At 47.7% G+C, this 17,903-nt stretch overlaps 2 protein-coding genes and 1 long non-coding RNA gene across 4 annotated transcripts in view; 1 reads left to right on the forward strand and 2 right to left on the reverse strand.

The window, feature by feature from the left end:
• col24a1 (collagen type XXIV alpha 1) overlaps window positions 1-7,806 on the reverse strand; it is a 34,996-nt gene extending 27,190 nt beyond the window's left edge. The window contains exons 1-3 of one of the 2 annotated variants that reach the window (XM_088393995.1): window positions 6,639-7,806; window positions 3,468-3,538; window positions 884-2,022 (exon numbers count right to left, since the gene is read on the reverse strand). In XM_088393995.1, the coding sequence (XP_088250121.1) occupies window positions 884-2,022; window positions 3,468-3,538; window positions 6,639-6,691 (1,263 nt within the window). In that variant the 5' untranslated portion in view covers window positions 6,692-7,806. The remainder of the gene's footprint in view (window positions 1-883; window positions 2,023-3,467; window positions 3,539-6,638) is intronic. The other variant, XM_088393996.1, reaches the window with a different exon arrangement.
• Window positions 7,807-8,391: 585 nt separating this feature from the next.
• Window positions 8,392-15,763, reverse strand: LOC148389104 (uncharacterized). Its single transcript, XR_015862081.1, has 2 exons — window positions 15,335-15,763; window positions 8,392-9,149 (listed from the first exon to the last, which is right to left on the reverse strand). It is a non-coding gene; the product is annotated as an uncharacterized LOC148389104 (long non-coding RNA).
• Window positions 14,761-16,820, forward strand: c13h1orf52 (chromosome 13 C1orf52 homolog). Its single transcript, XM_088393997.1, has 3 exons — window positions 14,761-15,326; window positions 15,474-15,696; window positions 16,132-16,820. Exons 1-3 carry the CDS (start codon window positions 15,021-15,023, stop codon window positions 16,281-16,283), a joined length of 681 nt encoding a protein of 226 aa, XP_088250123.1. The 5' UTR covers window positions 14,761-15,020; the 3' UTR covers window positions 16,284-16,820.
• The last annotated feature ends 1,083 nt before the right edge of the window (window positions 16,821-17,903 follow it).

Below are 17,903 nucleotides of genomic sequence, written 5' to 3' on the forward strand. Positions count from 1 at the left end.
GCTATCCATGAAATCAAACCACTTCACTGGAATTGAATTGAACAATCTGTTATTGCAGTGTCTTGATTAAAAGAAATTGAGATAATAAGAGTCACAATGGCTTTTGGATGGGTCTCTAAATAATACCTCAATATTTGCACATGATAGCAAAATCTTTCATTGAGCTGATTCTGATTTCTTGGACTGAATGTGAAATACTGAGAATCAAAGCAAACTAGTTACTCTATTCATATAACCATTCTAAAATAGGAACGATGAAACAACGAAGGGCAAGTTGAGCTATGTCGCCTCTTACAAGCCTGCAGGCTACGTCGATAAAGGAAACTGACAGGTGAGCGTAAATGTTTTACATTGTTAAGATGAAATATCTGATGACGCCCGCGCACTCATGGAAACATTGCTCGGTTCCGGAAAATTGGCGCTCTAAAATCATGTTCAATTATCTTGACAGCCACTTTTATGTACATCACACAGCTGGCTGGCTGGCTGGCTGGATGAAGAGCAACATTTACAGTGTGTACCAACATTCTTCACAAAAGTTATTCTCTGGCACATAAAAGTCAAAGCAAAAATGTCAGCCAAGAAGAAGACTGCTTTCTGCTTGTATGTTTCCATACAGACAGCGTGTACAGTAAATACAAGTGTTGCAGGTGTGTTCTTCTGTAGAATGCCCAGAAATGCACCAAAAGGTTTTTTTCATTTTCATGTAACATTAGTTCCATCTGCGAAGGAAAAAGAAAATGCTAACAAGACGTGCTCAGTGTTTTTAGAAGCACTGTAATATCGTTTCTTTGCAAAGATGCTATTTTTCTTCAATGTGTGGCTCAACAATTTGCCTCCTCAAAATGGAAAGCGCAAATTGACTCAAGTTCAAGTGACTCACCGGAAGACCCGGCTCTCCTTTGGGCCCACGTAAGGCATCTTCATCCGAGTCGTACAGGAGGTCTGCCTCTTGGTCGCCGTAATCGTAGCCGTCCCTGTCGTCATAACTGCCATCCGGCTCCAAGGAGTCTCCGTTCATTTCACGATCAAATAAAGTAGTTCCGATAGTCATTGGATGAATCTCCAGCAGGTGTTGCAGAGCCTCTTGAGGCCTGGAGCTTGAGGTGCCCCCACCGTCACTCGCTGAATTTGTTGCGGCCGTCTGCACCGCTGATCTCGTCCAGTCCTTCGATCCAGAAATGCGCCTCCGCTCTTCCGCATTTGATTCTGCTGCAGGGCTTGAGGTTGACTCAAGTTTGAGCCCAGTGTCAGAGGCCACCGTTTGTTTGGAAGGGAGCAGCATTTGAGGAAGATTTGCTGTTCCCAGAGAGGACCTTGTGACGGGACGAGACACGGAGCTCTCTTTTGCCCGGAGAGCCGAAGCGCGACGCGGCCGAGCCGATCGGTACGTGTCGGCCGGCCGGCACTGCTTTCGAAGGTAGTCGCAATAGCGTGCGGCAGCTTGGGCCGCAGGATACACATCCAGTTGGCAGATTCGCCCATTGAACGGCGCCGCTTTGGGCTTCATCCTCCCCAAAGCGCAATCGCCAAGCGTCCGACACCTCCCCGGGCTTTGCTGTCGTTGGCGCAGCGCTCCGCAATGGGAATAGAAAGACACCGAGCGCGCTCGAACGGCGATCGCGAAAGAGCGCCGCTGCCCGTCGTGCCAATTGTAGGCAAAGCGGACGGCGCTCTCCTCTGCCGTGTAGACGAGCACTGTGCGCGGCAGGAGGCGAATGCCAAAACGCAGTCGGTCCCTGCCGTCTCTGAAACTGAAAATCAAAGCATTGTTTGCTCGCCAGGAGCTCACACTTAGCACAACAGAAAACTCCTCACCAAATTGCGGAGGAAAAAGACGGCTCACGGGAGCCTCATAAAGAGAATTTGAGTCTAGCGCTACCCCGTCCCGTCCAGCAAACGGGACATTTGCAGGTGCCCGGGGAACATTGGGATCTGCGCTCGAAGGTTCGCCACTTCTTTCGTACGGATTGTCTGTTGCTCTCGGAGCCGTGAGCCCGAGTTGATAGAGGATATCCACTCCTGGAAAAACAAGAGAGACAGTATTAGAATGGGGCCACCTTGCTTTGTTTCTCACAAGAGGCTCATAAACATCAAATATTGGAATGTGAAAGAGGTACTGTCCTAACACAAAAACATCTTTTCTACAGATGAAGTCTCATGGAACCTTCTTCTTGGTTCCCGATCAGTAGAGAAAGAAATGTGTCACGTCTGGCACTTAGTATCTTGTCGATTGTTCAAGTAAAAGAAGAAGGAAGGTGGAACCGAATCCGTACTTTCGCAATACAATTTGGAATTGCATGTGTGGAGGAAATTTTGAAAAGTGAACCAGATCCACGGTTGACCCTTTGAACTTGTGTGCACGTGTGAATGTTCCGGAGGTGAGATGGGAGGTAGTTTTATTGCATCTTCCTCTGTATTTGGCATGACATCTTGTAAAGGTACGAGATGGCTGCCTTTTGGAGTGCTTGCTTGAATCAAGTTGCGCTGGCCCTGTCAGAACTGCTACTGGCTCTACAGAGTCCTGACGATAAGAACTTTCACTGATTTATAACTTTTCCGTACAAACGCTACATTTTTGGAAAAGCTGATCATCTCATGAATGATCAACAGAGAGACACTAGAAAGGAGATGTACACTTCAGAGAAGTCAAAAGACACTCAAATGTGTTTGTGGCCTTTCTAAAAGCTTTTTTGCTCAAGGTATTTGAACTGCAACGATTGAGTTAGCAATTTGAGCTTTAGAAAGTTTTCTCCGTGAGAGAAGTAATACTTCTCATCTCTGTTGCTTGATTGATTGATTGATGGATTGATCGATTGCATTACTTTCCCAGAATGCTCCCGTTTGTATGTACTTGAACGCTAAGATCATGTTGAACCTATTCAGAGATGAAGAAAAACAGATGACAGCACTGAATGGAGCAATCGTAGAGAGGTTAGTGAGGTGGCTTGCTTTTATGTGCATTCTGAGGCACTAAGTGCAAGATCAGACATGTTGAGGGAGGAACCCATGAAAACCAGCCTCTGCCCCTGAGTCACCTGCTGCTCAGCCATAAAAAGCCTTTTATCGTGCCATTAAGACCCGCAGACGGTAGGGACGCATCATTAGAATGCGTCATTATTTGGAAGATCGGAACAATACTGGGTGGATGGATGGGTGGATGGATGGATGGATGGATGGATGGATGGATGGATGGATGGATGGATGGATGGATGGATGGATGGATGGATGGATGGATGGATGGATGGATGGATGGATGGATGGATGGATGGATGGATGGATGGATGGATGGATGGATGGATGGATGGATGGATGGATGGATGGATGGATGGATGGATGGATGGATGGATGGATGGATGGATGGATGGATGGATGGATGGATGGATGGATGGATGGATGGATGGATGGATGGATTCTATGGTCGCTTCCAACGGACTGTACATAAATGCATTTGAAATACGACATACTTTGAGCTAGGTAGTCTTCTTCTCCAGAGAATGCTGCAAAGCATGCTGACAGGAGCAGGAGAAAGTTCCACCTAAGGGGACATGGAAACAAATGAGACATTGACACACGATCTGTTACAATCAAAATGGGCACCGAGTGATAAAGACTAAGTCAATCCATCAGGCATCTCCAGCATGGAAGCTGCTGGCAGACACAATGTGCGTGGCAATGTGTGGGATGATGGATGACAAAAAAAGGGCGTCCCATCAGCCACGGTCTGTTCCTTGAGCTTCCACTGGCTTGCTATTTGAGTGTGATAATGGCACGAGTGCTGCCTTATAGTAACTGCCTCCCTTTGACTATCTGTGAGAAGCAACTCTAGTTTGTGCAGCCCTGTTTGGCAGACAGCCTCAGACAGACAGAGAGGCAGGCAGGCAGGCAGGCAGGCAGGCAGGCATGTTTGTTTTCCCACACTTAAGGGATGGAAAGAGAAGCACAAGCAGAAAGACACAAGATGAGGATGAGGGAAAGCATAGCCGATGGAAATGCATGTAATTGCAAAAACACACAATCATCTGTTCTGCGGCAAGAATGTCGTCTGGCGTTCATGTCCAGGAACAAAGTACAAAAAGACAACAGAAGAAAACAACATTCGCCATTACAATAACAGATCTGCTAAGAGGACAACTTAGGACATTTGTCTTAGTTGTCACTTAGTAAAAACAGACTTGAAAAGCTAAATATAAATGAAGCATTCCCTTTTGGGCTGTCCATCTGATGCTGATTCAGACAACCTTTTCCTGTCGTCACTGTTACAGCTATTTAAGGAATCCCTGAACAGCCCCCGAAGCCCAGCCCAGCTGGCAATATCCACACAAGCAAAAAAAAAACCATTGACATTTAAAACATATACTGTCGTTGTTTTCTTGAAACAATGAGCAATTGGTGGGAAGAAGTCGTCATTAAAAGTATAAGTGAAACGCTTCCCAGTCCGTGCACTGAAAGACAAAGCTCCCCAAACATTGTTGTGTTGACTGAGGGAAATACCACCATGAGGGGAATGGCTGTCATGTTAAGACTATAAATAAGCACAACTTACAACAAGCCACTCAATACTAACACCAATGTGTCTTTCTCCCATCAAATCAGCCCGTCCGTCCGTCCGTCCGTCCATCCATCCGTCCATCCATCCATCCATCCATCCATCCATCCATCCATCCATCCATCCATCCATCCATCCATCCATCCATCCATCCATCCATCCATCCCAACCAAAAACAACAACTCAGTGATCTGTAGCCAAGATGTGTCGTTTGTGTTTCCACATGCTGATGTGATATCATGAAAGCGGCGACACATTTTGCTTTTTTGCAACATTTGTTATTCTTATAGCCCGATTTCAAAATGAATGAAAACCCTCCACATGATGCTAAACGTGTTCTGCCGTTTCTAGTACCGTCGTGAATTCTTCAGTGGTCTCTTAAGATTGCTCTTTGGAGTCAAAAGGTCAGTGCAGACCAGAGTAAAGATTGACTCAGTCCACAAGACTGGGCTGTGAGTCAACGTTACAGTGGTCTTTATTGGTTGACCCTTTTAGCCTTTTGCAGATGTTGGAAGCCTTAAATGGAGTCACAGAAAGACAGCAGAATTCATACAGAGAGCTTGATTGCTTGCCGTTGGTGAAATTGTCAACTTAGTGGGGGTGTTACTTGTCTTTTGGCATTCACCGATCTGTCAGTTCATTGACAAAGCTAATCTGGCAGCTTGGTGACGCAAGGAAAATTCCCTCCTTGTCGGGGCTCCGTTACAGTTCACACTTGGACACAACCGCTAATCACTGGAACAAAATCCACACTTGTCATTGATTGAGTCACTAAGAAGAGCCTAATTTCATCATGACAAAAAGAGGCTTTGTATATACCATTTAGATTCAAATCACAGACATATTATTCAGACACCTGAAAACTTCCGCTGTTTCCCAAAACTGACCTCTGTCCGTCTCTCTCCAAGAAGCAGTCAGTGATTTTCTCCAAGACTAACTTGAACCTGCTACCTTTCAAGTCCACAGCGACAGACACCAGCCCATTTCAGCGGGCCGAAGTTGAGCACCTTGCAACTTTGCAGGAACATCATCACCGACAGTGAACGTGCTCCTCCTGCAGTGACCTCTTCTAATTCTCCCTGTGTTTTGCCACGGACAGCAAAGTAGCAGCAATGCCCACAGCAGTGGCTGGTTGGCTGGCTGGCTGGCTGGCTGGCTGGCTGGCTGGCTGGCTGGCTGGCTGGCTGGCCGGCTGGCTGGCTGGCCGGCTGGCTGGCTGGCCGGCTGGCCGGCTGGCCGGCTGATTGATTGTCTCATGCTCAAGACGGTCAACCTCTGTTGCATACATTGAAAGAAGGCCTCTTGCTCAGCACAATTCTCCAATTCTAACTGTGAGCGAGCAAAAACAAGAATCGTGATCATTTCAAATCCACTTTCATGTCAAGAGGTAAGCCTCCTGCCTTCCTTCCGTCCTTCCTTCCTTCCCTCTGCAGTGAGAGCAGCAAGCGTTGAAGGAACGCATTGTAAAATCCCTTTTGCTGACATCTGGAGAGAATTCATGACTATTTGGAATCCAAAAACAATGTCCTTCCAGACATTGCAAGGAGTACTCTCAGTTAAATATGAAAAGGGAACCAGTCAATTTCCCATGTCAATACAGCACATTCCTAGGAGAACTGTTCCAGAATGAACTTTACGGTTCTTTTTTTCTACCTCCTCTTTTACATCCGCGATGCTGAATAAGCACTTTCTCGTCAAAGCATTATGGACACCCAGGGTGCACATGAGACTCTGCAAGATGTTTCTAATGCCGTACACTAGTATATCATATTGAATCGTTTCTAATAATTTGAAAATTCCTTTATCTTTGCAAACTCAAGTGGGGGTCATAAGGAAAGAAGGAGGCCACACTTGGCTCAAGTTTGGAAAAGAACCAACTGGAGGGGCTCCAGAGTACCTCAACGAATGAATGGTTTCGCCCGAAGTGGTTCAAGTGCATGACATGAAACTATGTTCAGTCGGTTGGCAAGACGCCAACAAAGGACCACGATCATGTTTTCAATTACACAAGCACAAATTGGCATGAGCCTGTCGCATACTAACCACTTCTTCTTATTATTCTTATTCTTATTTCTGTGTGCACACTTACGTTGCTGCCGCGGAAACGTGTCCACTCCTTGTCCGTTGAGCTCCTAAATGCATTTGTATGCATTTGTCCAGGCAGCAGAAATCTGGGCGAAAACAGAATCACACTCCAAAGGATGCCTGCCTGCTCATGGGCGACGCTTTTGCAGGGTGCTTCCACGTGCTCGCAGGAGTAAGGTTACTGCCACCTCAGAGATTCCACATCGTGTGCTAGATAGTCCGCAAGAGAGCTCGCTGCGGCTCCGGCTCCGGCTCCGGCTCCGGCTTCGGCTCCGGCTGACTCACTCGCTCCGGCTCTGGCTGGCTGGCTCGCTCGCTCGCACCGGCTCGCTTTTGCGCTCTTGCAGCGCGCACTGAACCGAAGCGGCCAAACGCGCAGTGGTTGCAGACGTAGCAGCGAGGTCCAAGTGTCCGTGCATTCATCTGACGACGCCTTTGAGACGTTTTTTGTCTCTCCGCAGGCAGGCAGGCTGGCTGGCTGCTGCTGCGGTGCTGCTGCGGTGCTGCCGGTGGTGCTGCGTCTTTACCTCCAGGCGGTGGTTTGCGCAATGTGCCTTGACTTGCAGTGATGAGAACGCATTCAGCCCAACACAACTCCAACCTACCAGCTGCTGGTGTTGGATTTCATCAAGATCTGCCTTGTGACATCACGGATAGAATTTTGGCATGTGCGCACCGTGGACAGAATTTTGGCATTTGCGCAAATATGCCTCTCGTCTACTTGTAGTCTACGAAGGCGCGTATAGCATACTGTATACGTGGAGCTGTCGGTTGCAATTTTGGGCTCCACAATCTGCAGACTATGGACTAAAAATGCAAGCTCTGAACTTGCTCAAACAGTAGATGTGAACGGCGAGATTCTCATAGCTGCAAATCAGTTCATCCTATGAGGATGATGATGAGGATGATGAGGATTATTATGATGATGAGGATGATTATAAGCAGCCTGTGTTGGCTGCATCCCCACCGCAAGACACCGGCTTCAAATCATTGGGATGGTTATCAGGCTTTTCGGGAGCTTGCTGACGAGCTGATCATTTGAATCTGGTGTGGCTGCACCGAAAACAGGCTGGATCGGAGGAGTCCTCGGGGAGCCCTCTTGGTGACCCCTGCTCTCAGCTCAGTGGCCACTTTCTTCTGCAAACATCTTGTTTGCAGCCTGGGAATGCCAAGTATTTTGGGATCAATGATTTGACTGAAGTCTCACCCAAATGCTGACTAGGCCAAACTTTGTCAGTAGTGTATGCGGGCAAGAGCTGGCTTGTGTCCTAAGCCGTTTAGTGATGTGTCTCGCTTGGAGGCTCCTTGCCCCAAAAGTAGAGTAGCATCTCTCACTCTATTTAATGATTGTATAGTTAGTAGGCATCCAGTTGTAGAATTCCAAAAGTGATTATTCAGCTCAAGTTAGCGCTGGAAAATGGCTCGACGCATGTTTTCGGTTCACTGATGCGAAATTCCCTGCAGTTGTGAATGCTTGACTGCTTCTATTTGTTGACTTACTACTTATCAGTTGTCCTACTTGTTTGTATACATTTGATGGTTTAGCCATGAAGCCAGCTTTACAGGCTTTTTTCAATCCAACGGCCTATGAGCCATTTCTCCTGTTGCAGGTCCAGATGAACGCATCAGTTTACAACAAACAGAGCTCTGTGGATCCCCGAGCGGCCCATCCCATCCCATCCCACCCCACTTCCCTTTTTCGAATGATTGCTGCCTCCCCCAGCTCACTGAACAGACAGATTGCATAGAAACTCCACTGGGAGACAGAGCAGCCTTTAATACACATGCAGTAAAAGGAGAGTTGGAGTCATTGCCTATGATGCCTTGATAAGAAATAATGTACGAGAGCTCAAATGGACACGGAAACTCCAAGTGAGTTTGCCAAGCGCTGTAAGCAGCCGCGAGCCTTCGTTTTGGGTTGTGCAGGCAGCACGCATTTTTGTGCAGCACATTCTGTGTGAATGAGTGCGATAGCCCTTCCTTCCTTCCTTCCTTCCTTCCTTCCTTCCTTCCTTCCTTCCTTCCTTCCTTCCTTCCTTCCTTCCTTCCTTCCTTCCTTCCTTCCTTCCTTCCTTCCTTCCTTCCTTCCTTCCTTCCCTCCTTCCTTCCTTCCTTCCTTCGCAGGCAAGCCAATCGTCTGCGCGTCGGTGCCAGTGTGGATGGAGGAGCCTTCCTTAGTGGGAATTGATCTAAAGCCAGCTGCACAAAAGTCATGTCAACTATTAAACAGATGAGGAAATATTGTTTCCACAGCCTTGGCTTTTCTTGCAGTAAGTTGTTAGCCTGTCCTTGGTTTTGACTCGTACGTGTGACTGGCCCTGACCCAGGGACCGCATGTACGTACGTATTCCTACCTCGCGCTGCAACATCTGAAGCCTCACCTGACCCAGGGACCGCATGTACGAAGCCTCCCTCCCTCCCTCACATGGGGATTTGGGAGCAAATTGTCTTTCTGATCAATCTCATGCATGTGGGAAATGACCTGAGTGAAGCCAAAGTCAACCAAGCTGATGACCTGAAAAAGAAACAAGAAAGAGGATGACCAAAGAGGCTCCTGAGTTGCTGGAGCATTCCAGTTAATACGTTTTAGAACATTTGAGGAACTTGACAGAGCCGTATGTGAGTTGATTCTTCTCTGCGGCACCATTGTAGCCATTCTGTAAACTGGCCATTCGTCATGCAATTTGACCTAGATTGGCAGAGCTCAAGCTCGTGGATCTACCTAGAGAGCCGCTACGTGCAAGAGCGGACTCTGTCTCTAATTAGCTCATGCCTCAAATCACTTCTGCCTTATGTGCAGGCCTGTTATTTTGCTGAACGAGGAGAGCGAGCGAGAGAGAGAGAGAGAGTGGGCAACAGCTGGGAGAGCGCTCGACAGATGGTCCAATACGGAGCAGTCAATAGCCGAGGCAATGTGCTGAATTGTGTGTGTCTGTGTGTGTGTGTGTGTGTGAGAGAGAGAGAGTGTTTATGCGTTGAGGTGCTTTTGCAGAGCTTAAGCAGCCATGGGAAATCAGGGAGAGGGGCCAGGGGAGTCCAGGGTGAAGTGGCTGTTTGGGCTGAGAGGAAGTTTGGGAGTGCATGTGTGCGCGCAAAGTGAAAGTCCCAGGCTGGGGGGGGGCAGAGCCCAGGAACACTGCATGCTCATTTTGCTTTTGAACGCTTGTCCACGTGTGTTCAAAAGTGGTCCTAATGAATTCTGAAATGCAAGTTGCAAAAACTAAACCAAAGTGAGTTTCATGACCATACTTGAGAAGAATTTCTGGAAGTTCAAGAGACTTTGCAGGTGCTGACTGACTGACTGACTGACTGACTGACTGGCTGACTGACTGACTGGTGGTCCAGTCATGTTCCCCCTTCACGGCCGGAAGTGCCCAAGCTGAACAAACGTCACACCGTGGTGCTTGCTGCTTCTCCTGCACTTTAAGGGCCACTCAAATATTTCACGTTTGCTCTGAGCACGCCGCAAAGGCCTTCAAGTAGGAAGACAACTTGATTCGGGGAGACGGGACAGACACCTGTTACAAAGGCGCTTGAAGACTTCAAAATAGATTACAAAAATGAGTTGCGTTCAACCAAGAATAATCATTTGCAACTGAATGTATATAAATCTTTGCTTTTGCTCCAACCATCTGCAGCATTGCTCTGGTTTCGGCACGTTTGAACGCAATATGAAAGGAAGAAGAAGTTGAATAAGTGTGACCGTTCCTTCCCAAATGGAGAAGTGACCTCAGTCAGTCTTTGCTCTTTTATGTCCATATAGCGCTGCTGGCTGGCCGGTTGGCTGGCCGGCTGGCCGGCTGGCTGGCCGGCCGGCTGGCTGGCCGGCCGGCTGGCTGGCTTGCAGTCAGCAGCATACACAAATGAAGTCATGATGAAGTCTGTCTGTTCAGGCAGTCCCTCCAAACTTGGCTGCAACCTTGATAGCAAACATATGAATGATAGGAGTGCTGATTGTTCATCTGTGACTTGTGCCAACGTGGGGGGGGGGGGGGGGGGGGGGGGGGGCACAGCTTTTGCTCCACTGGACGACTGAAGCAAAGTATGAGCCTGAACCAACCTTGATGCGCAAAGAAGGAAACGGCGCTTTTAAATGAAATACACAGTCGGGGTCAAGTTCTCGTTTTATGTGCGTAACATCTCCCTTCATTGATCTGTAGCAGTACAAGTGAAAAGGCATGTGTGCGAGTGAGCGACTTGGCTTGGCCAGCACTAAAGAGCAAACAGATGAAGTGAACACAATGAATCATTTAAAGGCAGGCAGAGAGAGAGACTGCTCAGTAGAAAACAAGTGAGCATTGTTGACTCGTTCAAAAGCACAGAAAATAACAACAAGTTGCGGCCTATTGTTAGACAGCTGCCACGTCATAGCTGAGGCCCTGCCTGCATGGTCGCGCCGTGAAGAATTGCATATTGAAATAGCCTGGACGTTTGATTTTGATAGATACTGTGTGGGCTCGGGGGTCGGTCCATCTCATTGCAAGAAACATAACCTGAAATCAAAAGTTGTCTTTGAGCTGGAGACAGACCTGAGGTCATCATTGAGACTTGCAGACACTTTCAAGCTGACTGCTGCACCCTTGAACTGCACCGACGGAAACCCAAACATTCAACTGGCCAAGATAATACGCTCCTATTATATAACCAAGGTGCCTGAAGAAATGTCTTCAAAATAGTGCCCTGCTAAAAGCTCTAACATTGTACTCGAGATAATAAAATGACCTTAAACCTGTAAAAATATGCGCTTTTTTTTTTTTTTATCTAACATCATTCTAAACACAAAGTGAAGAAACTGCCATTAATCAGCCATTAATGTTGCAGAATGATTTAAAAAAGCTAACAGAAAGCGAAACGTCACGCATGGGCTGTGAAGTGTCTGCTGGTTGAGTCTCACACTGACTCCATTCACAAGTTAGCAACAAAAAATGGGGTTAAGTATAACAAGATGTTTTATTGCAGGCTTATTTCATTTCATTGGGAAAAATGACTTCATCTTCTCTCGTGCCAGCGCGTTTGCTCTCGCCAAAGTTTATTCTGTGTATGGATATGGGTATAGAACGATGGCGTCATGGCTGCTTGTTGCCTCTTACTGCTCTGCACTTCCTCTCGAAAGCACGGAGACAAGGACACTCGCCTTGATCTTTCACAAATTGAAATGGGACTCAATTGCTCAATGCCTTTTTCTCTTGAACAGGAACGGTGCAAATATGGGAGTCAGTAGGAGTAGACAAATAGGATCAAGCGGAAGATACGTACAGCCGAAGCGGCATTTTTGGTCTTTTTTTTTTCCTCCCATCCAATTCAAATGGCATCAAAATGGCTTACTCGGTCGGTCATGCGTTTGCTTTTATGAAAGCCTCTGTGAATGTCGGTGCTGTTCTCCGTGTTGTCAGATCGCAGGCCGACATGGCACATTAGATCACGGGTCAGACGCACACCTGCATAAGTGACAGGCAGGCGTGTAAGTGCACTGCTCAGATGTGTTAAATACGCTGCACTGCTTTCGGGTGCGGCGCATTCGAGAGCATTTGCACTCACTCCATCATCCGCCCTGTGTCTACTGGCCCCCTCCCGCACCTCTCAGCCAGCACTAAACAAAGTCGCAGCGGGCTCTGACGCCCGCAGCCTGCTCTCGTTGACGGCGGCGCAGTCGGACCGCTGGGTCGGACGATGAACTTGGCTGGAAGGAATCTTCGGGCGGCTCCGCTTCACCGAGCAGCGCTAATGAATGGGAAAATCCCACAGCAAGGCCTTGCGGGTTCACCGTGGCCGTCCAAACAGGTAGTTCACCGACTAGAGCGAGTCGCTAGTGGCTTTTCACGGATTGTTGAAGAAGCAGACGGACCTTCTGGGGAGCTGGAGCAATCAAGCGTTAGGAGGGGAGGAACAAGGAAGCCAGGATGACCTCTTTGGTCATTAAACAGTTTCTGTAGCGCCAGCGAGGTTGGGGGCCGGCCGGCCAGTCGGCCAGCCGGCCGGCCGGCCAGCCAGCCAGCCAGCCAGCCAGCCGGCCAGTCGGCCAGCCGGCCGGCCGGCCAGCCAGCCAGCCAGCCAGCCAGCCAGCCAGCCGGCCGGCCGGCCAGCCGGCCAGCCAGCCAGCCAGCCAGCCAGCCAGCCAGCCAGCCAGCCAGCCAGCCAGCCTCAAGTTGCTGCCGACTCCCCGCCAAGCTGCCCTGAAGGTGTGAAAGGTGCCCCCGCCGATCCCTTCCATCACACAGCGGCAACGAGAGCACAAAGAGCCCAATTGCTTCGCTTTTGGCTTTTCAAAAAACAGAACGGGCGTCAACGTCGCATGACACAATCTGCTCATCTACTCATTGGAGAAAGATTTAAAAGCAGTCAGAGAATGTGAAGAACACCCAAGTAGAGCAAATATCATCAATCAATTCTCTTTGATTCATGGCCCCATTTTGATGTGCCGTCAAACTGTACACATGGATGGAATGTTCTTTGTTTTGCTAGACTTTCAACAGGTATAATTGGGCGCAATAATCATTTATTCAATTGATCTAGCGCTTTTCAAGGAGCATGAAGATCACACCATGAAGATCACAGGGAGCTGTGGAAATCAAAGCATCGAAGGAGGGGCATTGGGTGGAATGTTGCATGTGCTTAGTCCACAGCCATCAACACTGCAGGACGTGGTGGAACATGTGATGGGGATCATCACCTTGGACAGCCAGCCCACCGCACCCACCCTGCTCAGCCTGACCTTTTCACCCAGATCACCCACACTTTCTCTTTGCAACCTTTTGTTTTTCTCCCCATCACACACTTTTCCAGCCAGGAGCCCCAACAGATCCGTGATGCAAGCAGAGCAGAGCAGAGCAGAGCAGAGCAGAGCAGAGCAGAGCAGAGCAGAGCAGAGCAGAGCAGAGCAGAGCAGAGCCTGAGCTTCATGTCACGAGCTTAAGAATTTCACCTCTGTTTCAAAATGTTAGGCTCCTCTAAGTGAACAGAGAAATCACGAGAGAGCAACAGCAATTTTCTCTGATATCGCGCAAAGTAGGGGAAGAAAGCTGATACAAGACTATTTATGATCACAGCCTCTGAAGATTCCCAAAATTAATCAAACATCCCACTGAATAAAACACGGCAAATGGTAGCTTACTATCGTGTATTGAGAAAAAAAATGGAGTACAACTGTGAACCAGATGTGGAGCACAGCTTTGCACCGGTCAGTCCACCTCAGAATGCTTTCAGGGCTGCCAAGGGTGTCACCATGGAGATGCACTTCTCATTTTCTGATGTGAACAAAAGGTTTTTCTTCAAATGGAAAACAAATATGACCATATTTTAGTTGTATTCACTTGTTCATTCGAATGAATTGGCTTAGAAGCCACTCGGATCACAGACATACATGCAGGCATGCAAGGAGCTCTTCGGAGTGGAAAAAGCCGGCAGGCAAACAAATCCACAGCGCTTCAACCGGGGGATGGGATGGTGCCTTCACTTGTGACTATAATATGGTAGCTAGGATAAATCTGCCAACGAGTGAGATGAAAAAAGAAGAAGGGAATCAAACAAATGAATCAAGAAACGGTAACATGGAGAGAATGCATAGCTTCCAAGCAAAAGACACAAATATGTTCCCGTAAATGCCATCACACCCTCAGGATTTGTTGGAACTGGACTTCCAGTCAATCTTGCGGCACAACAGCCGTGCAATCGGGCCGCTAACCTTTGCTAAAATCCTAAACTGCATGTGAAGCACTCTTGGAACATGAAGGGAAGGGAGGGGAGGGGACGGATACAAGCTAGAGGAATGGAGCGAGAGCAGTGGCTACTTGGGGTCCATTTATGATTGATTTATGTATGCTGTGCTCTGTCAGGTAGGAGTTTGACCTGTGCACAAGGCCAAGGGCTAGTCCCTTTCAGTCTTCCTGATCACTTTCTAACATGAAAGAAACATGTCATGTTGAAGGTTGCTTGCAGCTGCTGAAGCGAATAACCGCATGACAGTGGCAAGCCCAAACACGCGTGCGCGCGCACGCACGCACACTTTTTTCTGGTGCCTTCGGCCTTTGCAGTTTTTTGTTTGTTTGACTAAACTGACACCTAGTGGTCAAAAAGGAGTAGTGCGCCGAGAAAAAGAAAGCAAGAAATGAACCGGAGGGGCGGGGTGGGACTTGACGAGACTCCCGGTTCAAGATGGCGGCCACTCCGCATGTCGCAGAAGTTATACGCTTGACGACGCCTTGTGATTGCGACAAATATTTACGACCTATGTCAACAAGCCACTTTACGACTGAATCGGAGGCTGCTTCAAAATGGAGTAAGCTCGTTGAATCGTAAACGATCGGACGCGGTTACGTGTGACAGTCATTAGCGTCGTGTGCAATCGAGCTCAAACGATCCATGTGCACAAGGAAACGCATAGCCCTACATGATGGCAGAAGAAAAGAAGAGCGGCTCTTTAGGCTTCTTTTCAAGTTACGATGATTTGAGCGACAGTAGCGACTCGGACGAGGAGACGGGGCACCGCCGGAGGGATCCGAGCCAGAAACCAGAGAAAGAAGCAAGGGGAAGTGAACCGATCTCTTCCCAGCAAGAAAGCAAACGAGAAGCCGGCGAAAAGCGCTTGCCGAAGCCCGACGAGCTCTTTAACTCGGTGTCCAAACCAGCGTTTCTCTACAATCCTCTGAACAAGGAGATTGACTGGGATAACTTGGCGGTGAAAGCGCCAGAGGAGGTACGTACCTTGCCACTGACACTTTCAATTGGTCGCTGATGTTTGACTTGCTCTTGATCGATCCATCAGGACTTCCGTGCAGGTCCAGGCACAAACCAGAGAGTTTGTTTCTCCAGGTTTCATTCTGCTTCCCTCTGCTGTTTTCAGGCTCCCAGGGAATTTAAGCCCTGGATGACAAATGCTGTACCCCCTCCCCAAAGCTATGTAGCAGCAGAGCCAGAGATGAAGAAGAAGAAGAAGGGACCTCCCCCAGGCATGGACATGGCTATAAAGTGGTCCAATGTGTATGAGGACAATGGTGAAGATGCACCAAAGGCTCAAACAGAAAAAGCCCAGTTTCTGCCTCCGGAAGAGCAACACGTTGAATCAGGTACCATGCATCCAAAAGAATCATTACATGTGGCAATATGCTAAGTTACCTTGAGGTCTGCAACTTGATTGGCCAGAAGCAGTTACCGTGCTCTCGCTGTGCGCAAATTGGACCTCGACATGGAGAGGAAAGTGGAGTCAATCATTTCAGAATTTGCTTTATGCAGCCATGTCAAGAAATGTGTTTACAATTTATTGGTGTCTAGAACGGTCCCATACCAATTTAAACCCAATCTATTTCAAATTTGGGCCAGGCCGTGGAAAACAACATTAGGACGATTGGCCGAGATCCGCCCGCAGTTTGCGTTCATCGCAACGTGTGACCTCTTTAGCTCAAGAGACGATCATTTCTGTTGACTCTGTTTTTGTTTTGTTGTTGTTTTTTTGTTTTTGTAAAAATGCTACTCTTTCCATCCCCCTCTTACCTGCTGACAAGATGAGGAGTCCAAGACGTCACCATCAGCCAAGAAACGTCGGGTGGAGACTTTCCAGCAAAAGGAGAAGAGGAAGAGAGACATGGGACAAGCCACTTCTGACAAGAGTTTTGTTGAAGAGGAAAAAAGAATCCTCAGACAAAAGATTGAGTGAAATCAAAAGTTGCTCCAAAATACAATTAGCTGTACGTATATAGTATTTTGTCCGTTTACTTTTTACGTGTCATCACTAAATCACATTGAAAGCAAGTTAAGTGTAAAGCTTTTGAGTCAAACTGGACAAGTGTCTGTTCAGTCATGTATTTGAATGTGTCTCTACGTTAGCTTTATAGATGCCTTTCCGTCCGTCCTACTGGATGCCAAGATGTCTTTTGGTGCGTGCGTGCGTGCGTGCGTTGCCGGTGTTATCATTTTTGAATAGGTTCAAACAATATCAACATGTCTTGCTGTTATGTAGTATGCGCGGGTGTACGGAAAGGGCTTCAAATGTGTCTCCATTCCGAGAGGAAGTAGGCCATTTGAAAAACGGGAGGAGCTGCGTTTCGCTGCCTTTTGCACCAGATGGCGCCATCAAGCCACTGCTTTGTACTTTGTCAGACGTGTTTACCAAGTAGCTGGTGATTTTTTCAGATACTCTTGCCATCATTGTTGTGGTGTGAACATTTGTCCAAATATAAGTATGTATAAAGAACGTGGCTTGGGAAATTCTTGAAGCACAACACAACAACAACATCAACACTGCACTTGGAATATCGGGGGGAAACTGTACTCCCATAAAATGAACATGTTCAAAATGTAGGCTACCAAGATCAACGTTAATCAACACACTGGACAAATGGACGTTAGTGTACATACTTGGTTGTTTGGAGGGAGCCCATGTCCAGTAGCACCGCTGAGGATTCTCCAAAATGACTCTTTGGAGAGAGAGAGAGAGAGAGGTGGCTGCGAGCCAGACAGAGCACTCTGTGCGGTGTCTGATCATCAAATGAAATGCTCACACACAAGCATCACATAATTGACAGTAATAGTGTGGTTCAGATGACTGACGGTAGCAGAATATTTCCAAAGTGGAGCTACCATTTTTCCACATATCAATGCTGCCTGCGGTCAGACTTGAGATTTATGCTTAAAAAGAGACGACTCTGTTCATTCCGACACGCAAAGCGAGCTTACTTGCTGTCTCTTTAAAAATGGTCGCAAAGCTGAAGCTAATAAATAACCTACCTTACCGTTGCCTTCCTTTGCCACCTCACTTTGCCTTGGCTATGCTGACTCTTCTTCTTTTGCATATTGTAGCCATCCTTGGACACCACGGACCAAATATTCCATTTTACTGGGGATTAACGCGACGTCATTTATCCTGCTCATCTTAATATGACTTCTTTTTCATGATCATTTGTCCATTTTCCTTGCTCCATTCAAATCTTGCTAGCACTTTGAACTTTTTGGCGGTTATGTTTTTGGATGATTCATGTTGTTGTATGTCGCATCAAGCAGTTCACCGTGTTAGCAGGGCACAGGGCAGCAATCCTCGAGCGCATGTGGCTTTTGAAAGGAGGCTGGCCGTTCATTGGCAACAACTGCCTTGTTCTGTTCAGTAGAAGCATGACTGCACAATCCACTCATGGCCTCATGTGATTGGACAAGCGACTCATATCATGCTATTTCTAGCTTTCCACGGTTAATTCGAGGCATACGTCTATACCATCATATGTCACAATCTCATTTCTCATCAAATATAAGTTCGCTTGGTGGCTATTTTTCGCACCCCAAT

This window comes from Syngnathus floridae, chromosome 13 (genome assembly GCF_059516105.1).
Source record: "Syngnathus floridae isolate MCC-2025c chromosome 13, RoL_Sflo_1.0, whole genome shotgun sequence".
NCBI lineage: Eukaryota > Metazoa > Chordata > Actinopteri > Syngnathiformes > Syngnathidae > Syngnathus > Syngnathus floridae.